At 37.2% G+C, this 15,574-nt stretch overlaps 1 protein-coding gene across 3 annotated transcripts in view; it reads left to right on the top strand.

The window, feature by feature from the left end:
* LOC121738959 (ankyrin repeat domain-containing protein SOWAHB) overlaps window positions 1-15,574 on the top strand; it is an 81,203-nt gene that overhangs the window by 45,520 nt on the left and 20,109 nt on the right. For 2 of the 3 annotated variants that reach the window (XM_042131249.1, XM_042131247.1), the window contains exons 5-6: window positions 4,270-4,281; window positions 4,415-4,420. In XM_042131249.1, the coding sequence (XP_041987183.1) occupies window positions 4,270-4,281; window positions 4,415-4,420 (18 nt within the window). Of the gene's footprint in view, window positions 1-4,269; window positions 4,282-4,414; window positions 4,421-5,323; window positions 5,327-15,574 lie in introns of all 3 variants that reach the window. The other variant, XM_042131248.1, reaches the window with a different exon arrangement.

Raw genomic sequence — 15,574 nt, 5'->3', positions numbered from 1 at the left:
CTGGGCCATAGGACCTAATAGCCCACCTGGGCCCCACTCGCGGCCCGTCCCGTCCCCGCCCCATAACTTTATTGAATCTGCGTCGAACACTGGTAATATGTTTAGCGGTTCACATGGCAGGCTGTTGCGTCAGGTTGCAGCCTTTTATTTACTCGGCCCGCCGAGGGATAAATTTGCTTGGGAACTTCGAAAACAACGGAGATTCGGAGAGAATCGATACTGTCATTGAGGACTTAAAACTTGTGAAATTGTCCGGAAATCTGTGTAAAATAATAGACCAAACATAACATTTACATACCGCAGAGCGGAAAAATGTAACCCCTCGTCGAACATGAATTTACACGGGCCCTGAAATGATATTTATTTTGACAAAACAAACGCAAACAAAGATGGCTGACGATTAATCTCAATCTGCGCGACGAGTGCCAGAAGTGGCACGGTAAGTAAATAATTAGTCATCGAACGTCATTAGAACGAATGCGAGTCGTCGATGTAAATGATACTCGTGCGGTGAATGAGGGTTACTAAAATAAGTGGCAATATATTAGCCGCTGACGCAAACGCGCGCGGACAGATATTAAGCGCTAGAGCGGTGCATCACCCGCGATACTCGGCATTTGCGGGGTTGATGGATGGACGGGCTGTGATGAAGGAGGCTGACCCTCGACTCGCACCACTCACGAACAATATGACGGGAATTAATGCGTGAGAGACATTTTTCGCGCTCCGGCTATGCCGCAGTTCTAGTAACTTGTAGTCTATGGTGAGTTATTGGTGATCAATAACGTGAAATCGACACGGTCTATATTATGCTGGAAATATCGAGGCATCTCCTATGCGAGATCAAACCGCAACAGCTATTCAGTCAATGTCAACGACTGAGAGTCAGTTGCGGTGTGCGGTGTCAGCGCGGTCGACGGTGGCGCGTCTTCATTTTGTCGCGGTTATTTCGGGGCGGCTAATAAATTGTTCGATGACAGGTGTCAGCGGCTAACCGCCTCTGCGCTCGCGACGGCCCATTCCTCACCGCTCGCCCGCGGAATACGCTTGTTTTATCAACGCTGCAACTCATTTACTTTCTAATTAACCGCTAGACCGCCGACCGCCCGGCTAGGCGCGCGCCGCGCCCGCCGCGCCCGCCGTCGAGGGATGAACGAAACCGATAATTACGCATAAATACGCCGCAATAAAACATAATTTATAATGTAAGCGTTCAATTAGCAGATGTTTTGTATGTCGTACGTCGTGTCGCGATATAAAAACCGATAGCGTAACGATCCAATATGGCGATACGACGGATTTTAAAAACCGAGCTCGAGATAAGCGATATTAAAATAGTCGGAGAGGCAATAAATTAGCGACAGTTTACAAGCGGAGTGAGCCGTCGCATAACCGTCACTCTTGCTGCTCGACGGAGCTGCTGCTCACAGTTCACACAGACTATAAAACCCGTCGTAAACCACTGCTATGACGATTCCGCCTCGACAACAAACATTTCTGAAGTTGAGAAACAACGACAAAGAGATTACAAAACAAACAGACAATATCACGTAGACATTATTTTGCCAGTATTTTAGATGGTCGCTTTTGCTTTAGGATTATTAATTTCTTACCCTTGTGTTTCGGACGTAACGATGTTAGTTATAAGGACGAGGGCTAAAAAAGCGGTGGAATTCGGCGTGAGCCTGCAAATATCAAAGGATTTAGGATTCTGGGACTGAGAAACAGTATGTCTGAAAACGTTCGATGTTTTGCACTTTGAGGCTCGCTCTTTGCTCATAAAGCTTGGATAGGGAAATGATAACAGATTTTGGTTTTAAGTGTTAAAGTCCTATAAAATAATGAAAATGAAATTAAGTTTTAAATGTTATGTAGAGAAAAACGTGGAGTGGACTTACTCCTTTCGATAGTAAATCCACTAATTCGACTGACCGACTAAAGAAAGTTACAATACGCGTAGTTCGTAATATTTCTATTAGCAACAATTTGCAACTGTGGCAATCAATATTCTAATTCGCCGTAATTAATTAATATCGAAAAATACAGCTACCAAACAAAAATTAATATTTGTAAGATATTAAATCAATTAGTTTACTAAGCGATGTTATTAATATTTTTGTTGTTTTTAATTTAAATTAGTTATTCTGTTAATTAAAATGTATAATTTATTAGCTAGGTGGCGCACAGTAGGAAGGTTTATAATGAATACAAGTTGTAGACTTGTAGGCGATGTAGTGTGATGTTGTGCGACCACCGTGGTAGGAACTGTGCTTTTGTTTGTAAGGCTTGCTTTGCGATGTACAGATAGAAGGAAAAGGCACTATTGGTGACTGATTCCATGGAATCCTTCTAATGGCCGATTTACACGGGTGACTAAAGCCGCACGATTTACGCTGCACGGCGAAAATCGACCGTGTAAATGGCAATTCGACTACGCCGCATGCGGCTAAAGTCGCAAGCCCCAAAGTCGTGCGGCCAATGGCCGCATGCGGCTGGTGACTAAAATCGACCGTGCAAACGCTCAGTCGCAAGCGATCGCTTGTTGCGAATACTACTGTCGACTGGTGACTTGCCGGGTGACTAAAATCGACCCGTTAGTCACCCGTGTAAATCGACCATAAGTAGCAAGTACGTGGATGATGCTTTCATAGGAATTGCATGAATGAGTAATTATCTCTCTACCAGAAACTCAGTGGGGAATTATGATTTCTTTTTGTTTTAAAATGTAAGATAGCAGGAGGTGAGGAGGCGCTATAATGGTTGAGGAATGGGCATTGTCCAAAAAAAATCACATGTACTTTTTATATTTTTTTTCGTTAAAATAGAGTATTTTAAGAATATAAATTAAATAATTTTGAAATTCATTGGCTAGTTTTTTCTCAATAAATTTTTAAAGTTTCGCTCTGACGTCATCATCGGCCACCAATCGACCTCTGCATATGTTTTAAATTTCCTTTCAATCTTATTTATAATGGCTGGTTCGTCAAATGCAAGTTATCATTATGTGAGGGCTGATACGAGAAGCTTACCAAAAGTTGGAAACGTAATGTTGGTCGAATTTATTGCTAATTTAACGCCATTGAAGGTCAAACAAAGGTTAAACGTATTTGTTCAAAAATATAAGTAACTAATGGGTATTTTTTTTCGTTTATGTACAGAAAAACGATCCCTGACCTTATTCCTCGAAATGTTTTTGTAATGAGCAAAATTTAAAAAAAAATGGACAATCCCCATTTAGGAACCAGGAAAACAAATACCAGTTACTATTGTTACGTTAGTGGCGTTGCGACCCAACTTACTACCCACGACTCAGGAGTGGTCAGGCAGTCGCTTACCTTCTTGTTTTCTGGTGGATGGTCCTACTATCCAAACTCTAGAAATACTGGCGATGGTTCATAGCAATGTCGCGGCCGTTAGCCGTATAATAACTAACTACGTATAATCGTCCGCGGCGGAAAAGCCTTATCACTCTTTGCCAGCTTTATAGAGCTCATTGCGGTGATTATTTCGTTAACTGAACAACGTATTAACTATTAACTATAATGATTTATGATTATTGATTAAATACCTAATGCAGAACGGTATAATATGTATACGTGATATTTAGAATTGCATCTACGTGTCGCGTTGCGGTCTGAATTGATCCCTAGTCGTAACGTTTATTATTTAATATTAAAAATACACATTAAAGTCTACTTGTTGTATAACCGGACGGTTACATCTGCGTATTAAAGCGTTTAATAAATTCTGAGTATGCTGGATATGGCATAGTTGGGATTGCTGGCGCTGCGGGGTTGGACGGCCGCAGCGGGGTGCGGGCGGCCCCGGCGCGTCGCCGCCGGTTATGATCATCATCACTTATGTCGTGTGACGTATCACGGTGTCGTCTTGTGACATTATCGTTATTAACCAATAGCGCAGGAGCTGTCATTGCTCGTAGCTCATTTGATTCCAACTTTATCATCATTTGTTAAATTTTAACAGGTACAAATCTTTTAAAGTTTCACACTTAAGACTTTGGGCTGGTAAAAAAGTCAGTACTCAAGACGCGTCTCGGTCTCAAGACACGGTTCAGGCTCTGTGATTAGCTGGCTGTCAAAATTTGGACCAATCACAGAGCCGAACCGCGTCTTGAGACCGGGTCGCATTTTAAGTTCTGACTATTAATACCGACTATGATATTCAAATATATTTATTTTGTTTTCTATAAATCAAACATTGTTACTCGTAATTGTAATAATGTTTAAATTTATTGTATTTTTGTTTCAGGATCCTTTCACGGTAAGGAAAACGCTGGTTGATGGTAAACTAAACTCTGCTTTTTGTCGTAAGTGCACAACATAATACTAATTACTGAAGCAACAGCAATATAATATAAAAATCGGCCAAGTGCGAGTTGGACTCGCGCACGAAGGGTTCCGTATCACAATAGAGCAAAAATATGCTGAAAATTGTGGTTTTTTGTATGGTAGTCCCCCTTTATTATTTCATCTATTTAAATTTTATTATAAATTATTAAAGTAGAAATAAAACTAAGTATTTCGTGAATACTTCAAGGGCCTTTGTATCGCCGTTATTGATATTGACCAAAAAAGCAAAAAATCATGTTTGTTGTATGGGAGCCCCCCTTAAATATTTAATTTATTTTGTTTTTAGTATTTGTTTTTATAGCGGCAACATAATATATACACAATCAGTGATAATTTCAGAATTCTAGCTATTATAGCAGTTGAGTTACAGCTGGAAACACACAGACCACAGACGGACAGACATCGTCACAGTAATAGGGTCTCGCGTTTACTTTTTGGGTACGGAACCCTAAAAACTAAGCCTATTGCATTCGATAGTTTGGTGTTTGGGGTTGATATTTGATAAATAGAGTATTTTGCGATCTCTATTCTGTCAAATTCTCTACATTTTTGATTTGTTAGAAATCGGTCAAATAAATATACCCAGTACAAATCACTCTGAGCAACGTACAAACTGACATAATTTTAAATTCAGCATTTTGTTGGTAGTTAATGTTATAAATTAATAATTATATTAATTTTTGATTGCGGTTTAGTTATAAATTTATAATGATTCAGTGTTTAGTAGACAATTTTACTATACAGGTCTCGTTAGTGGTGGAAATTTGGATCAGACTCCATACATTTTAAAACATACTCCTTTGGAATATAATATTGCAACCTTTTGTTTTCTTTTACATTGATCCTGTATTTTACTGCTGCTGCGCTGTGCTGCTACGCTGTGCTGCTACGCTGTGCTGCAACGCCGTGCTGTGCTGTCTCGTGCTGCTGTCCGTTGCTGTGGTGCGCTGCAGGGTGTAAGTATCTTATATGAATTTTTAACCTTAGTAACGGTCGTTTACTAAAACGCTACTTCAAGTTACAGGCTGTCACTATCTTAACTTGGCATGATAAGAAAACACGTAGATTGTTTAGCGCTGTTACAGAAGACACGCGTCGACTTCGTTTACGAAAAAGAAAAGATTTTGGCTCACCCCTCTGTACTTAGATATTCCCATTTTAATGCAACATTAATACAGATTTTTTCCCTGTTCGATCCAGTGCGCTTTCTATCAATCTAAAATAAGTAGTATTCTCATAAATGCCAAACCAAATTCAATCGCGTGTTGATTGGTAAATACTCCAAAAGTAGTTGACATAATATTTTGTTTTATGTATACGAAAATGCGTACTATTTTGCTATTACATAGGAAATTGGTTAATTATACAAGAAAAGTAGCCGCACTAATGTTCCAGTGGAATACTTGAATAAGGATAGCCCGTAAGTGTATCAATAGAGCATTAGGTTGAAGTTCTCTCATTGCGTTGGTTCATACCGAGATTACGTCAGTAATATTTGCGCATGTATATATGACGTCACGCTAAGTAGGAGGCTTTATTTGAATCTCGGCTGAAATCCGCATATCCATTAGCTGTCACGTCGTAAGCAGCGTGTGACAAGACGATAATTAGTCGCGCCGAGACGCATCGGCTCGCGGATCCTAATTGACGTACAAGCAAACGCAATCAATATGACGTGTGGCTGCTGCTCACACCGTAGCGGCGGTGCTCACACCGTGCCTACTTACGAATGGATTCCAGGGTGCCTAGACAAAATCCAAGAGTTTTCCGTGCAAGCGTTTTCCGCTCACGCTAAGGACTTGACATCCGTTTATCATATTAATGTTAATTACATAAATCGGGTGTATCGCGAAAAAGCGACGATAATGTGATAGAGATTGATGCAATATGGGTCCTCCTCATGTACCTAAACGATAGTCGCGATTACAAATCTATCTGCCTTATGCTCCCTCTATGACAGGGGTTCCTAAACTTATTTTGTCTACTGCCCACTTTAAGAACAAATTATGTTTAAATCACTCCCCCCCCCCCCCCCCAAACGCCCCCATTTTTTTTCTGGGACCCTTTAGACCTTCAGCGCCCACAAGGGGCGTTATCGCCCAAAAGACTGCTCTATAATAATATGTATATCTTGTATTGGTCCCTTATGGGCCAACGTTTAGAGACCGTTTCATGAAAAAAAAAAACGACAATTCGCTCTACTTGATAAACTTACAGCCGTATATTGTCTGTCAGGGCAAAGGCGTTTAAAAATCCAAAGACAATGCGACAATATAGTCAACCTATTTATGATCTGAATGTCAATAATAAGGATCAAAGTTTTATTCTATTGCTAGACAACAACCTTCGGTACAATAAAATAATTATGTAGTGATGTTATGTAGAGTTCAAGTGTCCAATAGAGTCTTTGGCCTATGAAGTCGCCAGTATTCAGAATAATTTAATATTTGTTATCAATCATTATACGATCCACACTGAGTATGCTGTCCTGGTATGACACGATATAAAATTGGCTTAATAGACAAGGATAAAACATTGAATAATTACAATTTATAACTTACTATGCATATTGTGTGGCCTCTTTATTTGGTATTTTTCTTCCGTCTCAGCTTACTGTTTGTACGAAAAAATTCATATTATGCTGGCTCTAGGAAAGTCAGTCGATATGAAGCGTTGAATAATATGAACTGGTCATTATAATACGGCTTTACTCTTATAGAAATCCTCGGACAAATATGAAAAAATAATATCCTCATAATTTGCAGAATCATGTTATTATTCCACGAAGAAACAGTTTGAATGATAAAGCAATACAAGGGATAAGAATATACGATATAATATAATCCCTAGGCCCGGGGCGCATAACATAATATATGTACATGTATGTTCCGCTGAGTACATGCCATGTTACATCGTACAACATACATATATCTATTACTTAGCAAGTAAATGTTTCATATGTTTCACCTTAGATATCTAAAACGTCTTGATAAGGTTTAGCAGGTATAATAGTTATATAGCCTATACAACGCGACTCTATCTTCAAAGTTGGGTTCTTAAATACATTTTTTAATCTTCTATCACTACAGTCGCAAAAAAGTATTACGACTTTATAATTAGCTGACTCAATTATATTATTTACTACTGTTATCCACGTCTCGTACAGATTTGGGTTAAAATTAACCCATAGCTTAAACATTCAAAAAATGAAAATCTAATTCAAAAAATAAATTGAAAACCGGCGTGAAACCGAGTGAGTGAGTTTACCGGAGGCCGAATCCCCTACCCTATTCCTTTCCCTACCCTCCCCTATTCCCTTCCCGTCCCTGCCCTCCCCTATTGCCCTTTTCCCTCTTAAAAGGCCGGCAACGCACCTGCAGCTCTTCTGATGCTGCGAGTGTCCATGGGCGACGGTAGTTGCTTTCCATCAGGTGACCCGTTTGCTCGTTTGCACCCTTATTTTCATTAAAAAAATAAAATTCAACGCTATTCCCTATCCTATTTAACAAGTGTAAAAGTGAAACCTGGGTTAACTTTAACCCAGATCTGCTCAAGTGCTCAAGTGTCGGGAATGACTAACTATACAGCTAGTTTATACAATTCGGTAAGGACATCCGTAGTTAGCGCGTCCTGACATCCGGTGTCCGACACGGCATTGCTCTTCGAAACAATCCACGCACTTCACACCGCGCCTACGTGTTAGCACTATCATACACTAATTTAGCGCTAAACAAAGTATTTTAAACCATTATCTATTATCACTAGGTAGGGAGTAGGGGCAAGGTAGTGACCCCGTCAAGATTTAGGACCAGTCAAGTTAAGCTCAAATGTTTACGTCTACGTCTTTGCACCCTCACTAATAAATTTGTATCATATTGCTGATTTATATAAATACTAGCTGTCCCGGTGAACTTCGTCCCTTTAAAACCTTCCCTGGACTTCCACGAATATTTTAAGACTAAAATCAGCCCAATCCGTTCAGCCGTTTTCGAGTTTTAGCGCGACTAACACATTTGAAAATCCATTTTTATATAAAAGATAGATTGGCTCGATAAGGCTCCGAAACTACTGAACTTTTGAGAAAATTGGGCACAAAGTAGAACACGTATAAGCTTAAAACACTAAGGGGCCTGTTTCACCACTTTCTGATAAGTGCCGGATGGGCTATCCACCACTTAACTTGACAGATAGAGTATGGAGAATCTGTCAAATAAGGTGTGAATAGCATATCCGGCACTTTATCAGCAAGAGGTGAAACAGGTCCTAATTGTTGTATTTAAACCAGAAAATGTACCTACGGCTCCGGCGGCATTGAATTTCGCGTATGCCACTGGGAGACATAATAATCCGGGTTCCTTAGAACAATTTTTAGGGTTCCGTACCCAAAGGGTAAAAACGGGACCCTATTACTAAGACTTCGATGTCTGTCTGTCCGTCTGTCTGTCTCCAGGCTGTATCTTCAGAATCGCTATAGCTAGACATCTGAAAATTTCACAGATTTTGTATATCTGTTGCCGCTTTAACAACAAATACTAAAAACAAAACAAATTAAATATTTAAGGGGGCTCCCATACAACAAACTTATTTTTTTTTGCTATTTTTTGCTCGATATCAATAATGGCAATAGGTAGGCACTTGAAATGTTCACAAAATACTCAGTTGTATTTGTACTTTAAAAAGTAATAATAAAATTTAAATAAAATATATAACAAAAAACACATTTTATATAATAAGTATATTTTTGCTCTATAATGGTACGGAACCCTTCGAGCGCGAGTCCAATTCGCATTTGGCCTATTTTTTTTTTATTGCTATCAAGCTAATTTTTTTGTGTGTAATTTTGATAAGACGACAACAATTTTGTTTGCGAAAAATCTCGAAAGTGGTAGCTAACAGAGATAGAAAGGATTTCATACTTTGATTTGATTGATGGTCCTAAAATATGGATTGTTCTATTTGTAGGACAGTGTAATTTTTAATTATATAACCATTGACCTATCAATACATACACACACACACACACACACACACACACACACACACACACACACACACACACACACACACACACACACCTTTGCATGCTCTAGTATAATAATTAAAATTATGTTCTGTAAAATTAGAAATATACGTCACAATCATTAATTTGTAACATCTGCAATGAAAGGGACTGTTAACCCTTACTACAGGTTTCTCAACCTATCAAGGGTAACAGTGCTTCACCCACCAGTGACGAGATTGTAATTTTTGTAAACAGACCTGTAATTAATTATTAGTAACACTTGTTATAATCTCCCTTTTTTGCACCAATAAAGTTATTATTATTATTATATTATATTATTATATTATATTATATTATATTATATTATATTATATTATATTATATTATATTATATTATATTATATTATATTATATTATATTATATTATATTATATTATATTATATTATATTATATTATATTATATTATATTATATTATATTATATTATATTATATTATATTATATTATATTATATTATATTATATTATATTATATTATATTATATTATATTATATTATATTATATTATTATATACACTTTCGTGATTTTTTATTCATTAATTTTTAATTAGAGATTTTCCTATGTTGAAGATGCTTCAGGGTATTGTAAGAAAATAATTGGCTGGGCTTCCTCAACAAAACATCACAAAACCAGTTCATCTATTCTTATATTTTAATGCAAGATTGCTTTCCATAAACGTAATATTATAGTCTACGAATAATAAATAGTTTATATTATTCGTAGATTATAGTTCTACTAAAACCTTAAGCTGCAAACACATAATATCGCAAGCAAGAGGCACATTATATGCGTTCGAAGCGACATTCTAACTAAGAGAATCGATTTCGATAACTTCGGCTGATTCCGTAAAATATCCGCTTATAATTAATTAAAGAGCATCAGGGGCGACTGCTGTTTCCAAATCCTCTAAGTCCTGAAAAAGGAAATCTTGCGGTGCGGTGTATTCGGGTCGGGCGCCACCCGCCCGCCGCCCGCCGCCGCGCTGCGCCGAATTCGTTAATTTATAGTGGGCTAAGCTAATAAATTTCCACTGGATTACTCCACGAGCATAGCTTTATAATTTGTAAGATATCCCGCGATGTTCCAGATAATTGATAAGTATTTTGCAAAATTTACAGCCCGGCGACACTGTTTCGGTTGAGTTGAATGGGATTTTTTAAGATTTATGATTCGACACGATTTTCGTTGTTTTTCATCTGAATGCAGCGAAGCCGATAGGAACTTATTTAGACATTACCGTACCGCTTACCACTGATACCACCTATGAATGCAGTAGTCATTTCGTCGGGTAATTTTTAAAATAATAACCTACCGGCTACAACATACGCTACTATCTAAGTCTCCCAAATCAAAACGAGCCGTTGCAAAACAGATCCCGGCAGATGCACTGGTGCCCCGTTACTTCGCCAGACGGTGATATCAGTGTTCGACATCAAAGTGTCGAGTGTCTCTCCGGCATTAGTCGGGGTATGTCCTGACGATTTTGATTACGGTATAATTATGTATGTGTAACGCTCGGCTCGAGTTACTGCAGGTGTGCCCGAAGTATCCGACTAGTTTATATTCATTATGCAAGGTGATTATTAATTTAAAATAAATATTTATTAAGGGCACAATTTCAACCCAATTTCTATTATATTTAATGACTCTTTATTGACAGGGTTAGGAGTATTTAAATTTTAAATAAGACGTGATTAAGTGATCTACTTTTGATAATTTAAACTTGAGTAATGTTACGAAGTGCTTATTATAATTATGAAATTGTAATGTAGTTAAGTATTTCAATAATTTTATTTTGACCAAGCTCTGTATTCACTTTTATCGGTCTGAGGCTTGACTTTAATAATATTATTAAGATCAGAGTAAAGTCACGTTGTTCTTCATAATATGCTCACTTATATTATTGTCGATTACACCAAAAAGAGATTGTCATATTATCATGGGCAAGCCGCGAGACTGTTACGTATAGAGTTCTCTTGTAAAAGTTGTAAATAAGATTTTATTTCGACTATGAAAATAATTTTTCTTTCCAATCTTCTGTAACAGCAATATACCATATCATCAGAAAGTTTTTAATTGATTTTACATCTTTATATTAATCATACAATTGGGTCATAAAAAATAGTAACCGGTTCAATAATATAGAGTATTTAAGTTATACGGACAGGTGGAACCGTTAATATACATTCTGTCATCAAGGACAAACTTTCGTCATTACTATTGACATTTTATATCGTAAAGGAAACGTACTGGAGGAGAAAGTGTCTCGAAAAATAAATGTTGAGCAATTAGGTCGTGGTGCTTAACTTAACATTTCCTCGACTTCACTTTAAAATGATTAGTAGTAGATTTTTAAATGCAGTTTGAAAGAGCTGCTTACATAACTTAATATTAAAAATAAGCCTAAAATTATTTGAAATCTTGTAATTATTCCTATTTACACATAAGCATGCTTAATTTACGAGTTTTCTACTGCGGTATAAAATGACACGGTTGTGGTATGTTATTTTTTCGCTATTGACCTGAATTGTTAACGTAAAGCGCTTGCCACATTGCTCGTTGCCCGTTGGGTTAGTTGAGTCCGTTGCGTTGCGATCGTTGTGTCGTCGGAACGGAATAACGCATTTAATTATTGTTGCCAGAAATGCCTTTCGTCGACGCTCGACAATTATGCTATCGATGAATTGAGTATTTGGGCAGTATGTTATTCGCTCCCACTTCAACTTATATCCATCGTTCTGTCGAAATACCGCGGCTGACACGACGCAAGTCGCAACGTATAAAATATGTCTAATGCATGTATATCGTCGCGTCGAAGCGTAGACGTTGCGTTAACGCATCGCAACGCAACGGCCAGGCCAAGGTAATGTGGCCTGAAAAACGCAAGGGCCAGGGTAATGTGGCCTCGCTCTTAATGTAGAGTCGTGTATTTCGCGACAATCATACTCGAACTAGAACAATAATTGTAATTCTTCAGAACATATTTGGGAGGCGGAAACGCTAACAAGCGTTCGGCCCTAGTGTTACTGTTATTTTGTGTTGTTCGTTTTGTTAATATGTGTTTTATTGTTTTGTTGCATGTCGCGGCGGAGCAGTACGTGAGTATACAAACTTTTATTTCACCCCTCAGTTAACAACACTGGTGTACGTCAAGAATATCAAGATCACGCTAAGTATACTCTGTTCTTAGCATAATACATAGTTTTAATAATCTCGAGACTAGGAATAGAACTTCATAATATACTCATATACTACTAAGTACTAACTAGAGTATTCATTTTATATATATATTTAATAATAAAGAACTACAATATTAAGAACTAAAAGCCCATAGATGGCTTGTCATAATAGGTATAGACCCTTTCGTAATTTAAGTTGGATGCGAGTAGCCGAGAATTATTGCAAAAACAAATCTGCGCCCATAACCACTTCAAAGTTCAAGTATAAATTGAGCTCTTACTCACAATAACGATTGTACTAATAAAAAGCTCCTAATTTTAAAAAGCGACGTACGTAAAAAGCGCGTAATTTGTAAATTATAAACCTACGTAAACGATCGTTATTAACAAGTATGATCTAGTACGCACCTAATAATACAAGCCCCGCGATAGTTAATGATGTTAACAGAATTATATTATTAAATTATTGTGACCCTCCGCGAGGCCCGGTGCCCCCTAATTAGTGAAGTAGTTAACGCCGACTTATAAATCTAAGGTTTATGAACGATCGAGGACGAGGGAACTTTTGTCAATATTACACGGCCTACGGCAGAGGAAAACCAGTTATAATTTGCGATGGACGCGGTACTCAAAATATTAATTATTTTTGTGCTACGAGAGGGATTTTTTAAAGAGTGTTTGATTTTAAAACATCGAACGCGTGGAAATTCGTCTCATCTCTCTCAAAAAATTCTTTGAAATATCTGTACGCTGGACAGTCTACTAGATAGAGATGTCTTCTATCTATTAGAAAACATCTATGTCTTCAAATAGATAGAAGACCTACAAGGCCTACAAACGAGTTTTAGTCTGTATCAAAAATTATAAGTAAGTATTTAAACCGTTTCGGTGTCGTTGGTAGTTTGTAAGTAAATAAAGTGTGCATCCTTCTCCAAACCAACTAGCAACAATATAAATAAAATATCTTTTTTTTTTTTATTCAAAATGGGTATCATGATACACTTTTTGAAAGTCGAACGAAGAAACTACGTTGCCTACCACCGGTTCGGGAACTACCCCGCCGAGAAGAACCGGCGTAAGAAACTCGCACGGGGCCATCTTTTGCAAAAAAAAATGGAAAATTACAATGTTATGGCTTACAGCTATGTAACAAAATTAAAAGAAAAGTAACCTGCATGGAGCCACCCTATTCCCAAGGTGTGCTGTCCTCGAAGAAATCATTGACTTTATAATACGCTTTAGCACACAAACGTTCTTTAACTGCTTTTTTAAATTTGTTTAAAGGTAGATTTTGAACATTTTCTGGGATTTTATTGTATAGGCGTATACATTGGCCTTTAAAGGATTTGCTTATTTTGGCTAGTCTGAACATTGGTATTGCTAACTTGTTCTTATTTCTAGTATTTACATTATGGTTATCACTTTTCTTTTTGAAAATATTTATGTTCTTTCTAACATATAAGAGATTTTCCAAAATGTATTGAGATGTGACGGTCAGAATTCTTATTTCTTTAAATTTTTCTCTTAGAGATTCCAAAGACGACATCTTATAAATAGAACGAATAGCTCGCTTCTGCAGCACAAATATTGTATTAATGTCCGCCGCGTTTCCCCACAAGAGGATGCCGTAAGACATTATGCTATGAAAGTAGCTAAAGTAAACTAATCGCGCGGTCTCTACATCAGTGATTTCACGAATTTTTTTAACAGCATATGCTGCAGAACTAAGCTTATCTGCCAGTTTCGCAATATGTGGACCCCATTGTAACTTACAATCCAGCGTTATGCCTAGGAATACGGTGGTGTCTACTAAATTCATTTTCTCATCATTTAATAGTACATTGGTTTGTACTTGCCTAACATTTGGCAAGATAAATTTTAAACATTTTGTTTTATTAGAGTTCAAAAGTAAATTATTAGCATTAAACCAATGTACTATTTTTGAGAGAGCACTATTTACCTCGTCATAATTAAATTGTCGCCTCTTCACATTAAAAATTAGTGAAGTGTCATCAGCAAAAAGTACTATCTCATGCTTATCTTTAACAAGATAAGGTAAATCATTTATATAGATGAGAAAAAGAAAAGGCCCTAAAATGGACCCTTGTGGCACACCTAGTTTTATTTTGGTTCCATTAGACCTTATGGAGTTAACTTCCACCCTCTGCGTTCTATTTGTAAGGTAAGATTTAAGAAGTTTAAGTGCCGGGCCCCTTACACCATAATGGTGTAGTTTTCTTATTAGAGTATCATACTCCACACAGTCAAATGCTTTAGAGAGATCGCAGAAAATACCAAGTGCATCCTGCGACTCCTCCCAAGCTTCAAAAATACTACACAGAAGACTAATGCCTGCATCTGTTGTAGACCGACCTTTAGTAAAACCAAATTGATTATTATGTAATAAATTATTTGAGTTAAAATGAGCAAGTAATTGATTTAGAATTATTTTTTCAAAGATTTTACTTAAAGTCGGCAATATGGATATTGGAGTCGGCAATATGGATATTGGACAGACTAGTTATAGCCACGATTAAACTACCACGGTCTTAACCAGACCAGTAGCTTAGACCCTTTCGAAAAGCCTGTATTTTTACTAATATGTACCTATTCTGTGCCTGTATGCTAGTTTGGGGCAGTCGGACGGATAAATCTCCAATTCGAGAATTTTCGCTAGGCTAGCCTATCTTGACTCTTGAGGCAGAAAAAATAAGATAACAAATCTAGTAAATTGGCGCTGCTTATAATAACTGCAGTAAATGGTCTTTATTATAATATAACAATATTATACTGTACATAATATTATGTATCTATTTTATGGCCGTGGATATACACGCCTTAAAGAACCTTAAGCAGCGAGAAAAAGCAAACATTATAATTTCATACACAACTTTATGTAATGTAATAAAATTACCATAACGTAAGTAATAAAAACAAAACAATTTGTGAACATAACAGCACCA

Source organism: Aricia agestis, chromosome Z (assembly GCF_905147365.1).
Source record: "Aricia agestis chromosome Z, ilAriAges1.1, whole genome shotgun sequence".
Classification (NCBI taxonomy): domain Eukaryota; kingdom Metazoa; phylum Arthropoda; class Insecta; order Lepidoptera; family Lycaenidae; genus Aricia; species Aricia agestis.
Note: the sequence above shows the minus strand (reverse complement) of the source record. Positions and strands in the feature narration are given on the sequence as shown.